This window comes from Taudactylus pleione, unplaced genomic scaffold (genome assembly GCF_031769625.1).
Source record: "Taudactylus pleione unplaced genomic scaffold, aTauple2 ptg001845l, whole genome shotgun sequence".
Classification (NCBI taxonomy): Eukaryota; Metazoa; Chordata; class Amphibia; order Anura; family Myobatrachidae; genus Taudactylus; species Taudactylus pleione.
The window spans coordinates 894,480-908,426 of NW_028286242.1; the positions used below are offsets into that span (position 1 = coordinate 894,480).

A 13,947-nucleotide genomic window follows, 5' to 3' on the forward strand; every position below is an offset into this window, starting at 1 on the left:
GGATGGAGTGTACAGGATCAGCAGCAGTCAGAGCCCGACAGCAACATATTAGGTCACTAACAAACCCTTAAAGCGGAAAGAGATATTTCCCTCTGTCCAATTAACCTTGCAAACTGTTTGGGGACTCTGAGAACGTACAAGGGGTAAAGGGACCCAGAGGTCTAAAAAAATCACTGCCTCAGAACTACGACTCATATATGATGGTTTGAAATATTCACCATGTTGAGAGGCTGTGTAGGTTACACAAGGCTGCTGATGAGGGCACCACAAATGACACTGATGTGATGGAAGGTTAAAGGGCAGGTAGATGATATGCCAGTGCTCAGCCTGGAATTGGAAGGAAATTAGGCTGCCAGAGGAGGAAGGCGGCTAGGAGTCTTAAATCCATGATCAGCAAACCAGTTAATGACTGCAGGAGGCACTTCACAAAAACTCTAAATCAAAACATTTACCACACTCAGGACATGGAAAATGGCCTCTGGCCTATATTAACTTTCTGATGGTTAATAACTTTGTATTCCTGTGAAAAAAAACATTTGCCGTACTCAGAACAGGAAAATGGCCGCTCACCAGGATGAACTATCCGATGACTAACAAGTTTATAAACATGTACAAGCCATTGCCCTCATACGGAGCAGCAACACAGTTTCATAGAGATGAATGCTCAGATGTTCATTAAGATTTCTTTCCAGAGCAAAAGATTTCCCACATTCAGAACATGAAAATGGCTTCTCGCCAGCATGAACCCTCTTATGACTAACAGGGTCTGATACTTGTGTATACCTTTTCCCAGATTCAGAACGTGGAAATGGCTTCTCACCAGCAAGAACTCTCTGATGACTAACAAGATCTGATACTTGTGTCAAACTTTTCCCAGATTCAGAACATGAAAATGGCTTCTCGAAGCATGAACCCTCTTATGACTAACAGAGTCTGATACTTGTGTATAACTTTTCCCAGATTCAGAACGTGGAAATGGCTTCTCGCCAGCATGAACCCTCTGATGATTAACATGGTCTGATACTTGTGTATAACTTTTCCCAGATTCAGAACATGGAAATGGCTTCTCACTTGTGTGAGTCCTCTGATGTTCGGTAAGATTCCCTTTCAGAGCAAAACTTTTCCCAGATTCAGATCGTGGAAATGGCTTCTCGCCAGCATGAAGCCTCTGATGACCAACAGGGTCTGATACTTGTGTCAAACATTTCCCAGATTCAGAACGTGGAAATAGCTTCTCACTTGTGTGAGTTTTCTGATGTAGGGTAAGATTCCCTTTCAGAGCAAAACTTTTCCCAGATTTAGAACGTGGAAATGGTTTCGCTCCGGTATGAACTCTCTGATGACTATCAAGTGCTGAAACTTGTGTAAAACTTTTCCCAGATTCAGAGCATGGAAATGGCTTCTCACCGATATGAACCCTCTGATGACTAACAGGGTCTGATACTTGTGTCAAACTTTTCCCAGATTCAGAACGTGGAAATGGCTTCTCGCCTTTGTGAGTTCTCTGATGTTGAGTAAGATTCCCTTTTAGAGCAAAACATTTCCCACATACAGAACTTGAAAATGGCTTCTCGCCAGCATGACCCCTCTGATGACTAACAAGGTCTGATACTTGTGAAGAACTTTTGCCACATTCAGAACATGCAAATGGCTTCTTACCTGTGTGAACTTTCTGATGAGTAGCAAGGTCTGATAAATGGCTAAAACATTTCCCACACTCAAAGCATGAAAACGGCTTCTCACGCGTGTGACACCTCTCATGTTGAGTAAGACTAGATTTGCATGTAAAACATTTCCCACATTCAGAACATGGAAACAGCCTTCCACATGTGTGAGTTCTCTGATGTCTACAAAGTATTGATTTTTGTCTAAAGCATTCCCCACACTCAGAACATGGAAATTGTTTCTCTCCTGTGTGAAGTCTCTGATGTTCAGTAAGTTTTGATTTGCGGGTAAAACATTTCTTGCATTCAGAGCATGCAAATCGCTTCTCACCAGTGTGAACTCTCTGAGGTTCAACAAGCATTGATTCCCCACTTTCAGAACATGGGAATAATTTACCAGCAGGATAACCTGCGTTCTGAGTAACAATATCCGATTTATCATGAGAACATTCCTCCTTAACAGATAATATATTTGCACTGTAAAGTTCTGGGGTAATGGGGCTGTCTATTGGAGAATCTTGTGCGCTGTCCTTATCTTCTATTTTCCAATCTGGAGATAAAATTAGATTTTGTCCAGTGCTGCTCCTGCCGTGTCTATCTGCTGAGAATAAAATAAATGTGTCAAAATAAAAATAAGCAGGGAAGCAACACCAGAGCTATGGTGACATACACATAAAAGGAATTAGTTTCAACCTCCAGTAAGTTTGAAAAAAATAATAACGGAATATATAATATATAATAATGATACAGAATAAACATTCATCCTATTTACACAAGCCTTTCATATCTCTGCCTAATCCGGTCTTCCCTCATTCATCTTTATCGGCTCTCACTAGCAGGACCCTCACTCCTCTCGCTTCATCCCTCCTGTTAAGCAGGGTACACACTGAGATGATGTCGGCACGAGATGTAGTTTCCGGCCAGATCAGAACGACATATCGGTCGCATCGTTCAAAGAGTATGGCTAATATGCGTTCTCCCATGGTCACATGCGTGATCATCTGGTCAGCAGTGCTGCACGTCCAACCGGAAGATATCGCATGCGGCCCCGTTGCAGGTAATGAAGGACGGAACGGGGGATCATTCATTACATCATTGTAATGTGTACATGAGGTACAATATGTCGGCCCATCGGGCTGACAAATCATACTAGTGCACATCAGTGTGTATCCGGCTTTAGGCTCACTATATCAAAGATGCTATACATATGCCTACCATCAACATATTTATAATGGGTGCAGGGTGTGCGTCGAACATGGGCCACTGGATTTAGGGAGGTCCGTATCACAGTCAGAACCCTGACACCCATAAAGAAACAAGGTAAGACTAACCTTTAGCCCTAACCCTCCCTCCCTGGTGAATAACCCTAACCTCCCCCCTAGTGCCTAAACTTATCCACCACCTGCCCGCACCCCAAACCTAACATTCCCTCCCCGATGCCTAAACTTTACCTCCCCCCTACTGCCTAAACCTAACCTCCCCCTCCCGCACCCTAAACCTAACCCTTCCCCCAAGTGCCTAACCTTCCCCCTAATCCCTATCCCTCCCCTAACGCCCAATACTTACCTTCGGGATGCCTACGGTCGGGATTCTGGTGCCAGGATCCTGGTGCTGTCGGGATTTTGGTGCCGGTATTTCGCCCGTCGACATCCTGCACGGCGGGATGCTGACTACATCCCATCTAAACAAGGAATGACCGTCATCACTCTGGACCTTACAAGAGCAGCCATTACCATTGCCTTGGTAAAGACCCTTGGTGAAGTGGCTATGCCAAAAGGAAAAGCACTGAAATGGTATTGTTGGGATCGTCTTGCAAATCTGAGAAGGGGACTAGTGTCTCTCCCAGATAGGAACATGCAGTAACATCCTTGATGTCTAAGGTCACCATGAACTTCCCGGCATTCCATGCTGATGTCTATTGACCCATTGAGATTTCAATCAATCTACATTGAGGGACTTTAAATTTAGAATAGGTCTGAAAGACTATTCCGGCTTCTGGACAAGTAGTTTTAGTAACACAGAAACTGCCTTAGTCCAATTTGGTTCCGCTTGATCAAGAAAAGGAACAGCAGGCAACTGAGGACACTGTGCATGAATGTCACAAGCAGTACAGGCGGTCCCAGGTATTCTTGCCACCTTCTTCAGCGCGCCGTGTGGCTGCCACTGGCCGACCAATGATGGTGGAGGACACGGTCTCGATCCCCCATAAAAGAGCCCTCAGCAGCCAATGATTGCTGCGCAAAAGGTAAAAACAAGTATAGCGCAACAAAATAGCTGCACAGTGGCTTGTGTGCAGCTCGGCAATTCTGTCCATCTCTGAATCAGGCCCTCTGTTCTGTACTTAATGATTATTACTCACCTGTGCTGATAGCTGTAGGGATTTCCTCCTCCTTACACTGCTGATCACCCCTCACATACGTCTCCTCTTCCTCCTTTATATCTTCTACAATAATATCAGTCAGGTCTCCGACCTAAAATAAAAAAATAACACATAAAATAACATAACACTATAATGTAAATAACCGAGATTAACAACATTATAAACATATTATATCAATCCTGGTTGTGTGACCGGACTACAGTTTAGTTTTGCTGTGTCAGTAATATGCAAATTCATTATTTAACAACTTTATCCTTGTGCATTTTATGTTTGAGTTTTATTATAAGTGCAATAAACAGATAGGACAAAGGAGTAAATGGTGAAAACAAACAAAAACAACGTTTTCTATGGTTTTATCTACACTTTTATTTATGAGGTATGACGGAACGTGGGGCCTATGTACAGGCAGGAGCTAGTAACAACCACTATACCCCAAACCTGATAAGCTCAGATGTGAGCCATGGAGGTAAGTACAGTGCTCAGTACAGGTCCTGCCATATCTATACCACAGTGTCCAGGTGGACTTTAATAGTATTGGTTACTAGAGCACAAACTAGTCCCTTGTACATATACTAACACTCTTATATGTACACGGGACGTGTTAGCGCTCTGGAAATCAACATTATTATTAGTGAACTTAAAAGAGTCACTAATATCAGTATCGGCACAGACCTTATTACCATAGTAACATGAAAGGATGTGCAGCCCCCATTTCCACATATCCAGATGGGATCTGATAATGGCCAGGAAAGAGGAGACTGTGTTGCTGTGACATCACTGGTCCTGCCCCCATGGATCAACCAATCCACAAACTGTATTTCTTCACAGCAAGACTGCCAGGCTGTCACTCAAACACTGTCTGCTCAGACTGAGAAGCACCCCCATCCTAACATATTATAACAGAGTGTAGGGTGGACATATTTCATTTAAGTGCCAACACCTGAATTATGTCATGTATATTAATCAGTTCAGTAGTGAACTGACTTTATATACATATATATATGTATATATATATATATATATATATATATATATATATATATATATATATAAAATAGAGGGCCTGATTCAGCATGGAACGAGGTACTAATAAGCAGGCAATCGGCTGATTGTTGAGTACTGCGCATGCGTATGCATTGCATGTGCGTGCACTAGCAATTGTGATCGGAGCTGCGATTGCAGAGGCTACGCAGACCCAGAGCAGAGTGATTGACAGGAAGTGTCTTTTGCGGGTTGTGGTCGGGTGAACGCAGGCGTGCCAGTGCGTTTTAACGCCGTTGCAGGGGCGTGCATAAATTATCCACTGCGTGGCTACAAGCAGTCATAGCACTGATAGCGTGAGTGGCTGGTAGCAATTCCTGAGTAAGGTCGGGGCTTGTGCAAGTGTGCGTATGGGTCCGATGTTACCGATGGTTTCGCTATGTAGCCCTAGTATATGGATGTGAGTAAGGGGAAGTGGGGCCCTTATGTCTGGCTGCGATAGCAATGTGAATGCAAACATTTACATAGCACCGCTGACATTAGCAACTGCGGTTCGTCCGTATAACCAAAATCTGTAATGAATCAGGCCCTGGGACTGGTAATGGTTTTACTTGCTGTATATTTAATGTTACCCTAAATCAGGGCTCGACAAATCCCGGGGGCCAGGTCGCCACGGCTACCAGATTTTTCTGTCTGGCTACTAGTTGTTGCAGTGAGGGAGAAAGCAGATCCTCATCAGCTCCCGCGGAGATTCGTGCCTATAGTATTGCGGTGTTCATATCATGCACAGGAGTGTCGCCTGCGGTGACTGCTGTGCCTCTGTCCGTTCCGGCCTGCGCTGATGTCTCCTGTCCATCCTGGCCTGCTCTGATCCCTGCTGCCTGTCCCAGTCTACGCTGATCCTCCTGTACGTCTCGGCTATCTACTGTCTCCTATCTCCGGCTGCATAGAGCTCTAGTAGTAGGGTCTATGCGTGGCCAGGGATTGCGGAGCGGCTTCAGAGGGATAGTGGTGTTACCACGAGGGGAGGGGGTTTTGTTGTGCTTTCTGGCACCATTATTTTATGTGACATGTGGTCCGATATTACTGGAGGGCGGGGGGTGGAGCAGGGGAGCTGTGCAGAGCAGTGAAGGGGCCTCCATTTTACTGTATCCATTCAACTGCGACCATTTTGTGGACTAGTATAGTGTGTATAACAGTTGCATAACACACAGAGCTGTGCTCCTCCTCACTCCTGTAATTTTGTTTGGGGGCGACGGTGGTCTGGCTCGTACACTTTCATCCTGGCTCCTAGATTTTAGAAAAATTTGTCAAGCCCTGCCCTAAATAAAACTGTAATACTGTCCTTTAATGAATTGAAATTAAATAAAACAATATCAGGCTATAAGATCCACTCCGATCCTCTACAGATCATATTATGAAACATCACTTAGGTATTTTGGTGAGACCCTAAATTCCATCTACCTGATAGTCCTGTGGGTCATTGTGCTCTTCTTCTGTATCATTCTGAGGACGGGGACATCTCTTTGGAGTATCTCTGTTACTGGCCCCATCTGTAGGAGACACACAGTGACTGATTACACTGTATATATGTGATTATCAGATGATGTGTATATAGGTGGCCCCATAGCTCCTCTCCCCATTACAGTACATGACAGTCTCCTCTTACCCAGTGATGTGAGGGGCCGGTGATTCTCCATTATCACGTCATTGTACAGACCCCTGTGTTCCTCTATATACTCCCACTCCTCCATGGAGAAATAGACAGTGACGTCCTCACACCTTATAGGAACCTGACACACACAATGATACAGTCATCACCCAGACACATCCCCTGGTGTTACTGTATAATGTCCCATTCCCAGCAGTCACCTCTCCAGTCAGCAGCTGAATGATTTTGTTGGTGAGTTCTAGGATCTTCTGGTCACTGTGTCGCTCATGTATCAGTGAGTGAGGTGGAGGCACCATGATGGGGCTCTGGGTCCTGCTCAGTCTTCTAGACACATGTGGTAGGCTGCTGGGTGTCTCATGTTCACCAGATGTCTTCTTCACCACTGTGTAATCCTGTATAGTGAAGAAGAAAATTCAGAACGAATCAAGCACCTATACACAGCAGAAAAGGATGCAGCTTGCTGAGAACGTAAAGATACTACAACACCATCCTTGAAACATTACCCAATTGGGTAGCACCAACCAGTACCCACCTGTAGACTTTTCTCCCCATACCCCTGAGACATTGCACAATAGGCACTAAGTTGCCAATAACAGTACCTCTGGTACAACACTGTGACTACTTGTTCAACATTCACTTTGTATGTATTGTACCCAATCTGCACTACTGGTACCATTGAACATCATTGTGATTGTTGTGCCCATATTGTGTACTTTGTACTCACCCTGTTCCATTGTACTAGACTGCTTGTTCAAATTATTGTACCATCATTACTGTATCCACTGTTCTGAATGTCAGTGCATATGTCTGTTGTATTCACAACTTAATAACTAAGAGACAGTCACTTTCACCATATCATTGGCGGCATTTTACACACACTAACCTAGGGGCTGAGCGATGTAGACTTGCTATTTATTCCACGGGATGGACAGTGTAGCGACTGAGTAAAGTCCACCTCTCAACTGTCCACTCCAAGAATGTTGATTGCCGAAATGGCAGGAACCCAACGTTCCGCCCAAAGCAGAATGTTAGACACCTCCGTCATTGCCTGACGACTCCCTGTTCCATCCTGTTTGTTTATGTAAGCCACAGAAGTGGCATTGTTCAACTGTATCCAAACAGGTCTTCCCTGTAATACCTGCTGAGCTTGAACCAGGGCGTTCTTGACCACCCACAACTCCAGGATGTTGATGGACAGGGTGGGTTCTGTTTGGAACCAAAAACCCTGAAGATGGAGACCCAGAGTGACAGTTCCCCAACCCGGCAGACTGGCACTTCGGTTATGGAGCCACCATAGAATTTACTAGCACATCTGATGGGACAGCTTGAAGAGTTGCCTGTCCAGACAGAATCCTGTCCTGTACCAACTGTGTAAGATCTGACTCTGCAGTGTCCGGGCATGAAATCTAGAAAATGGTTCCACTTTGAAGGAAGCTACTGTATTCCATAGGAGTTGCATACATTGAAGAACAGAAAACTGAGGCAGTTGTAGAGACAACCTCACCAAAAACTGGAGGTCCTGAATCTTCTGCGTAGGGAGGTAACCCCTTTGACAGTGAGTGTCAAACAAGAGACCCAAAGACACCATCCCCTGTGAAGGAGTGAGATATGACATGGGGTAATTCAGGATCCAAATGTGAGCATCCAAAGTGTCCCTTACCTCTTGCAGACCTCTGAAGGAGCCTTTATCCGAAGTTCGTCTAACGAAGAAATTATGGCAATTCCCCTGCGCCTCATCAAGGAAACCATGGTGGCCAAGACTATTGTGAAAACTCTATGAGTAGTGGACAGGCCGAATGGTAGGCTTCGAAACTGAAAGTCTCCCACTGCAAAGTGGAGGAGTTGATGGTGGCCTTTCCAGATGGGAAAATGAAGGTAAGTGTCCTTTATATCTATAGATGCTAAAAATTACCTGCAGTTTATTGCACTGATGACAGAGCGTAGAGACTCCATCTTGAATTTTGCAAGAAAGAGATGGGAATTCAGCTGCTTAAAGTTCAGGATTGGACAGAAGGACACATCTGGTTTGTTTACTAGGAAAAGGATTCCGTAAAACCCAAGGACTTCGGGTCGTAAAGGAACTAGAACAATAACTTTGGAATTCAAAAGAGAACTAAAAACTGAAGTCCGGTGGAGGTGGGATGCATTAGAGGGGAGCAGAGCTTTTCAATGAACTCTTCAGTGCCTATATTCCTGTTCCAGCCCTCTACCCAACGTAATTACCACAGTGTCCCGCAGATTGGATGCAAGATTAATTACCTCTAATTCTTCAATATAAACATAGACCAGCAATGGGCAACCTGATCAATGGTGTTATGTGCCCCCATTCAACCATCACAAGGGCGCATCTTACCCTTTAATTTCATGAATGAAAAAGCAGTCCGAAAAAAACCTTGGCATGACCATATCGCTCATTCCAAAATGCCCCGTATGTTCCAGTGTTCCCGTACATGCCACTCAGACCTTCTCAACTGCCTTTAATTCTTCCTACAAAATAAGTCAGAATTAGAGCAGCCGGTGGGGGTCACCGGTGAAGGCGTGCCTGGCCGCTTTTGCCTGCCTTTGAAATAGACTCCTCTAAGGACATGTCCCTCCTCAGAGAGAGGGTAAGTGGACACTTGCACAGGCTCCTCATTGGAAGTTGCCATGGTGATTAGGAATTGGAATCCAAATCATCCGCTCCAGATTTCCTGACACGACCCATCTTTCTGAGTTAAGTTCAATAAAATACAGATCGACCTTCTTGCACAAAGTCATCAAATTATCATGAGCAGCTATGAGATCCCTGGGAGACAACATGTCTTTAATGCATTCCTAGAGACCTTGCCACAATGTTACAGCCAATTCCTGAGGCCAAGGTCCAGAACTCTACGAGATATTCACCTTAGATCATGTTTATCTTCTGTGATATATACTAGGCAGAACAAATAGGATACAGGGCTAAAACAAAATTGTCAAAAAAACAGGGATCGTAGAAAAATCAGTTTTTCACCCCCGGAATTATATTGGGGTTGATTGGATACTGGCCATAGTGTCACCAGATAGAGTGGGAAGGCAAAGCGGTAGACTGGAGCTAAGACCCCTGTTACAAGCTCACAAATTTGGGCATTACATTACCCACCACACAAATACCATATTTCCTCTTTTAAAGTTTTTTTTTTAATTCTAAGTCCCCCAGAATTACTTTCTCCAGTAAGCATCACAAGTCCTCACTGTTATTACCTGAATAAATAATAAATTACCAGAACATGGTCTAGTTATTTATTTTATTAGTCAAAGTTGTGTCGGTGAGACAGTAGTTATGTCACTGCGACACTCCCAGACTCCCTCACCTCCCCAGTCAGGTCCCTGTGTTAGTAATAGAGATAAGAGTGATGTCACTGTGACACTCCCAGACTCCCTCACCTCACCAGTCCGGTCCATGTGTTAGTAATAGAGATAATAGTTATGTCACTGCGACACTCCCAGACTCCCTCACCTCCCCAGTCAGGTCACTATGTTAGTGATAGAGATAATAGTGATGTCACTGTGATACTCCCAGACTCCCTCACCTCCCCAGTCAGGTCCCTGTGTTAGGAATAGAGATAATAGTGATGTCACTGTGACACTCCCAGACTCCCTCACCTCCCCAGTCAGGTCCCTGTGTTAGTAATAGAGATAATAGTGATGTCACTGTGACACTCCCAGACTCCCTCACCTCCCCAGTCAGGTCCCTGTGTTAGTAATAGAGATAATAGTGAGGTCACTGTGACACTCCCAGACTCCCTCACCTCCCCAGTCAGGTCCCTGTGTTAGTAATAGAGATAATAGTGATGTCACTGTGACACTCTCAGACACCCTCACCTCCCCAGTCAGGTCCCTGTGTTAGTAATAGAGATAATAGTGATGTCACTGTGACACTCCCAGACTCCCTCACCTCCCCAGTCAGGTCCCTGTGTTAGTAATAGAGATAATAGTGAGGTCACTGTGACACTCCCAGACTCCCTCACCTCCCCAGTCAGGTCCCTGTGTTAGTAATAGAGATAATAGTGATGTCACTGTGACACTCCCAGACTCCCTCACCTCCCCAGTCAGGTCCCTGTGTTAGTAATAGAGATAATAGTGATGTCACTGTGACACTCCCAGACTCCCTCACCTCCCCAGTCAGCAGGTAGATGATCTCCAGGGTGAGGTGTAATATCTTCTGAGTCACGTGACTTTTGTCCTCGTCCATCCTCCCTGAGACTGTCAGATGACACAGGAACGTTTGCCTTGTAGATTAGTTTGAAATGGAGAATAAATAACGTAAACACATAATTACATAAACAGAAGAAAGATACACACTTATTGTAAGCTAAAACTGATGCGGGTATAGGAGTCATTCTCTAGATCAGTGTTTCTCAACCTAGGTCCTCATGGAACCTCAACAGTGCATGTTCTCAGCAATAATTGGTACCAGATGTAAATCTATCATGTTAATCAATTAACAAACCTGTGCTCAAGCTACAGATGTGTACTCAGACGCCCAGCCTCAGTACACCATGCAGCGAGAGACACCTGGCGATTGAGTAGCCTGGTCCTGTGCGACTTGGTTTGCATTGAACGTCTTTTTTTAATCGGAAATGCGACTTAGTCGCAAACGGATACGACAAGCCACTTTATGAGACTACACTAATTTGATAGGCGACACTTGTATATCTGTGTACATCTGCGTCTGTATACGAAGTACAACAGAACTTGTCATGGAAATAAAACCCCGCGGCCGCTGCATCTTAACACTTTGTTTACAGATTCAGACTCAGTCGCGCACAGATATACGAGTGTCGCATATCAACTTAATCAGTGCAGTCTTATGAAGCGGCTTGTTACATCCTTTTGTGACTAATGGTGCATACACACGATCAGATTTTTTCTTCAGATATGGACGATAACGATTTAAAAATCGTTCAGTCGTTCATATCTGAAGGAAAATCTGACATATCTGACATACCTGAACGATGGACGATCAACGATGCGCGTTCCCGATGGTCAGATAACGATTTCTGACATCTGATGTGTTTGCAGTCAGACTTGGACGATTCCATTCATTTTAATGCAGTCAAAAATCGTTCAATCGTTCAAATCGTTCAAAACTTTGGTAAAATCGTTCAAATCGTTCATCTGACAAATCTGACAAGTCCGACAAATCTGACCGTGTGTATGCTCCATAATGGAGCGTACACACGGTCAGATTTGTCAGACTTGTCAGATTTGTCAGATGAACGACTGAACGACTGAACGATTTGAACGATCGATTGAACGATTTTTGACTGCATTAAAATGAATGGAATCGTCCAAGTCTGACTGCAAACCCATCAGATGTCAGATATCGTTATCTGACAAACGGGAACGCGCATCGTTGATCGTCCATCGTTCAGGCATGTCAGATATGAACGATTTTCCTTCAGATATGAACGACTGAACGATTTTTAAATCGTTATCGTTCATATCTGAAGGAAAAATCTGATCGTGTGTATGCACCATTAAGCTTCATACACACACAACGATTTTTTCAATGATTATCGTTAAACGATATCGTTTAACGATAATCGTTTGAAAAAATCGTTCACTTTCTGAGTCAATGAACGATTATTGTTCATGCGCGTTCACGTTTGTAGTTTGTAGTTCAGTCAGACTTGTCAACTGAACGATTTTCATTAAGGGAATATGCAAAAATCGTTTGTAGTTCATAAAAATTGTTCATTACACTTTAAAAAATCTGACAGATAATCTGACAGAAAATCGTTCATAAAAATCGTTCATAAAATCGTTGGTAACAAAATCGTTGTGTGTGTATGCAGCTTAAGGGGTAAATTTACTAAAGTGAGAGTTTTTAGAAGAGAGTTTTAAAAGTGATGTTGCCCATAGCAACCAATCAGATTCTACTTAACAGTTAACTAGCACCTTCTATGGGCAACATCACTTTTAAAACTCACTTCTACAAACTCTCACTGTAGTAAATTTACCCCTAAGACTCATTTTTTGTTTGGAAAAGACGCTTGGCAGAAGCCGAGTCGCACGGAACCTGGCGCTGTTTGGCATGACTGCAGCAATAGGTTGAGGATGTATCTGTAGATGACCTGGAAAACATGGACGGTTAGGGTTCCTTGGGGACTGGGTTTGAAAAACACTGCTCTAGAACACAGGTTCTCAAACTCGGTCCTCAAGACCCCACACGGTGCATGTTTTCAAGGTCTCTTCAGAGAATCAAAAGTGAAATAATTATAACCACCCGTGGATCTTTTAAAATGTGTCAGCGAGTAATGAATACACCTGTGCACCTGCTGGGTGACCTGGAAAACGTGACCTTTGTGGGGTCCTGAGGATCAAGTTTGAGAACCACTGCTCTAGAGGAATTATGAAGGAATTGGACCCCTGTTTAGAGCAGATGGTTAAGATTAATGGTGCATACACACGATCAGATTTTTTCTTCAGATATGGACGATAACGATTTAAAAATCGTTCAGTCGTTCATATCTGATGGAAAATCGTTCATATCTGACATGCCTGAACGATGGACGATCAACGATGCGCGTTCCCGTTTGTCAGATAACGATATCTGACATCTGATGGGTTTGCAGTCAGACTTGGACGATTCCATTCATTTTAATGCAGTCAAAAATCGTTCAATCGTCCAAATCGTTCAAAACTTTGGTCAAATCGTCCAAATCGTTTAATCGTTCAGTCGTTCATCTGACAAATCTGACAAGTCTGACAAATCTGACCGTGTGTACGCTCCATTAGAGAGACAATTTATTAGTAAAGGAAAAGGATGTGAAAAGAAAAACAGGAGGATTTGTCATTATCATTTATTACCACTTTTAATGGTCAACACAAGCAGGAGGAAAGTGTCATAAAAAAACATTGGTACTTATTAAAACAAGACCCTATTATCAGATCTATTATCCCAGACCAACCAAAATGTATATATAAAAATATATGACTATTAAGAACAAAGTGGTTAAGAGTGCGATCCCCACTACAAGGGCAGAGAGAATAAAGCTGGGTACACACGTAAAGATTTTCCGTCCAACCACACAACTAGTTGATTGGTTGGAATGAAAATCTGGTAATGTATGGGAGTAACTGATGATCAGCAATTTGCTCCTAAATGCCAGAAAACAGATGAAAATGGCCGTCAGAGAAGTTTGTTAAATGTTTGATGCAAACAATTTGTTTAAACAACAGTTTTTGTCCATTTTCCGGCGTTTGGAGCAAATTGGTGATCATCG

General features: G+C 43.6%; 1 protein-coding gene across 1 annotated transcript; it reads right to left on the reverse strand.

Moving 5' to 3' along the window:
• Positions 1–457: 457 nt before the first annotated feature.
• On the reverse strand, positions 458–10,922 carry LOC148436286 (uncharacterized). The gene is made up of 9 exons (XM_088465082.1): positions 10,833–10,922; positions 6,898–7,089; positions 6,695–6,818; positions 6,490–6,578; positions 4,024–4,135; positions 1,312–2,265; positions 941–1,221; positions 624–896; positions 458–520 (listed from the first exon to the last, which is right to left on the reverse strand). Exons 1-9 carry the CDS (start codon positions 10,908–10,910, stop codon positions 458–460), a joined length of 2,166 nt encoding a protein of 721 aa, XP_088321208.1. The 5' UTR covers positions 10,911–10,922.
• Between the last annotated feature and the right edge of the window lie 3,025 nt (positions 10,923–13,947).

Bases quoted from the DNA above. Each gene is read 5' to 3' on its own strand.
- LOC148436286 (XM_088465082.1), bottom strand. From the start codon at position 10,910: ATGGACGAGGACAAAAGTCACGTGACTCAGAAGATATTACACCTCACC. The intron at 7,090-10,832 runs GTGAGGGAGTCT...TTCACTATACAG, and splicing joins TCTACCTGCTGACTGGGGAG to GATTACACAGTGGTGAAGAA. The intron at 6,819-6,897 runs GTGACTGCTGGG...TGTGTGTGTCAG, and splicing joins TTCAGCTGCTGACTGGAGAG to GTTCCTATAAGGTGTGAGGA.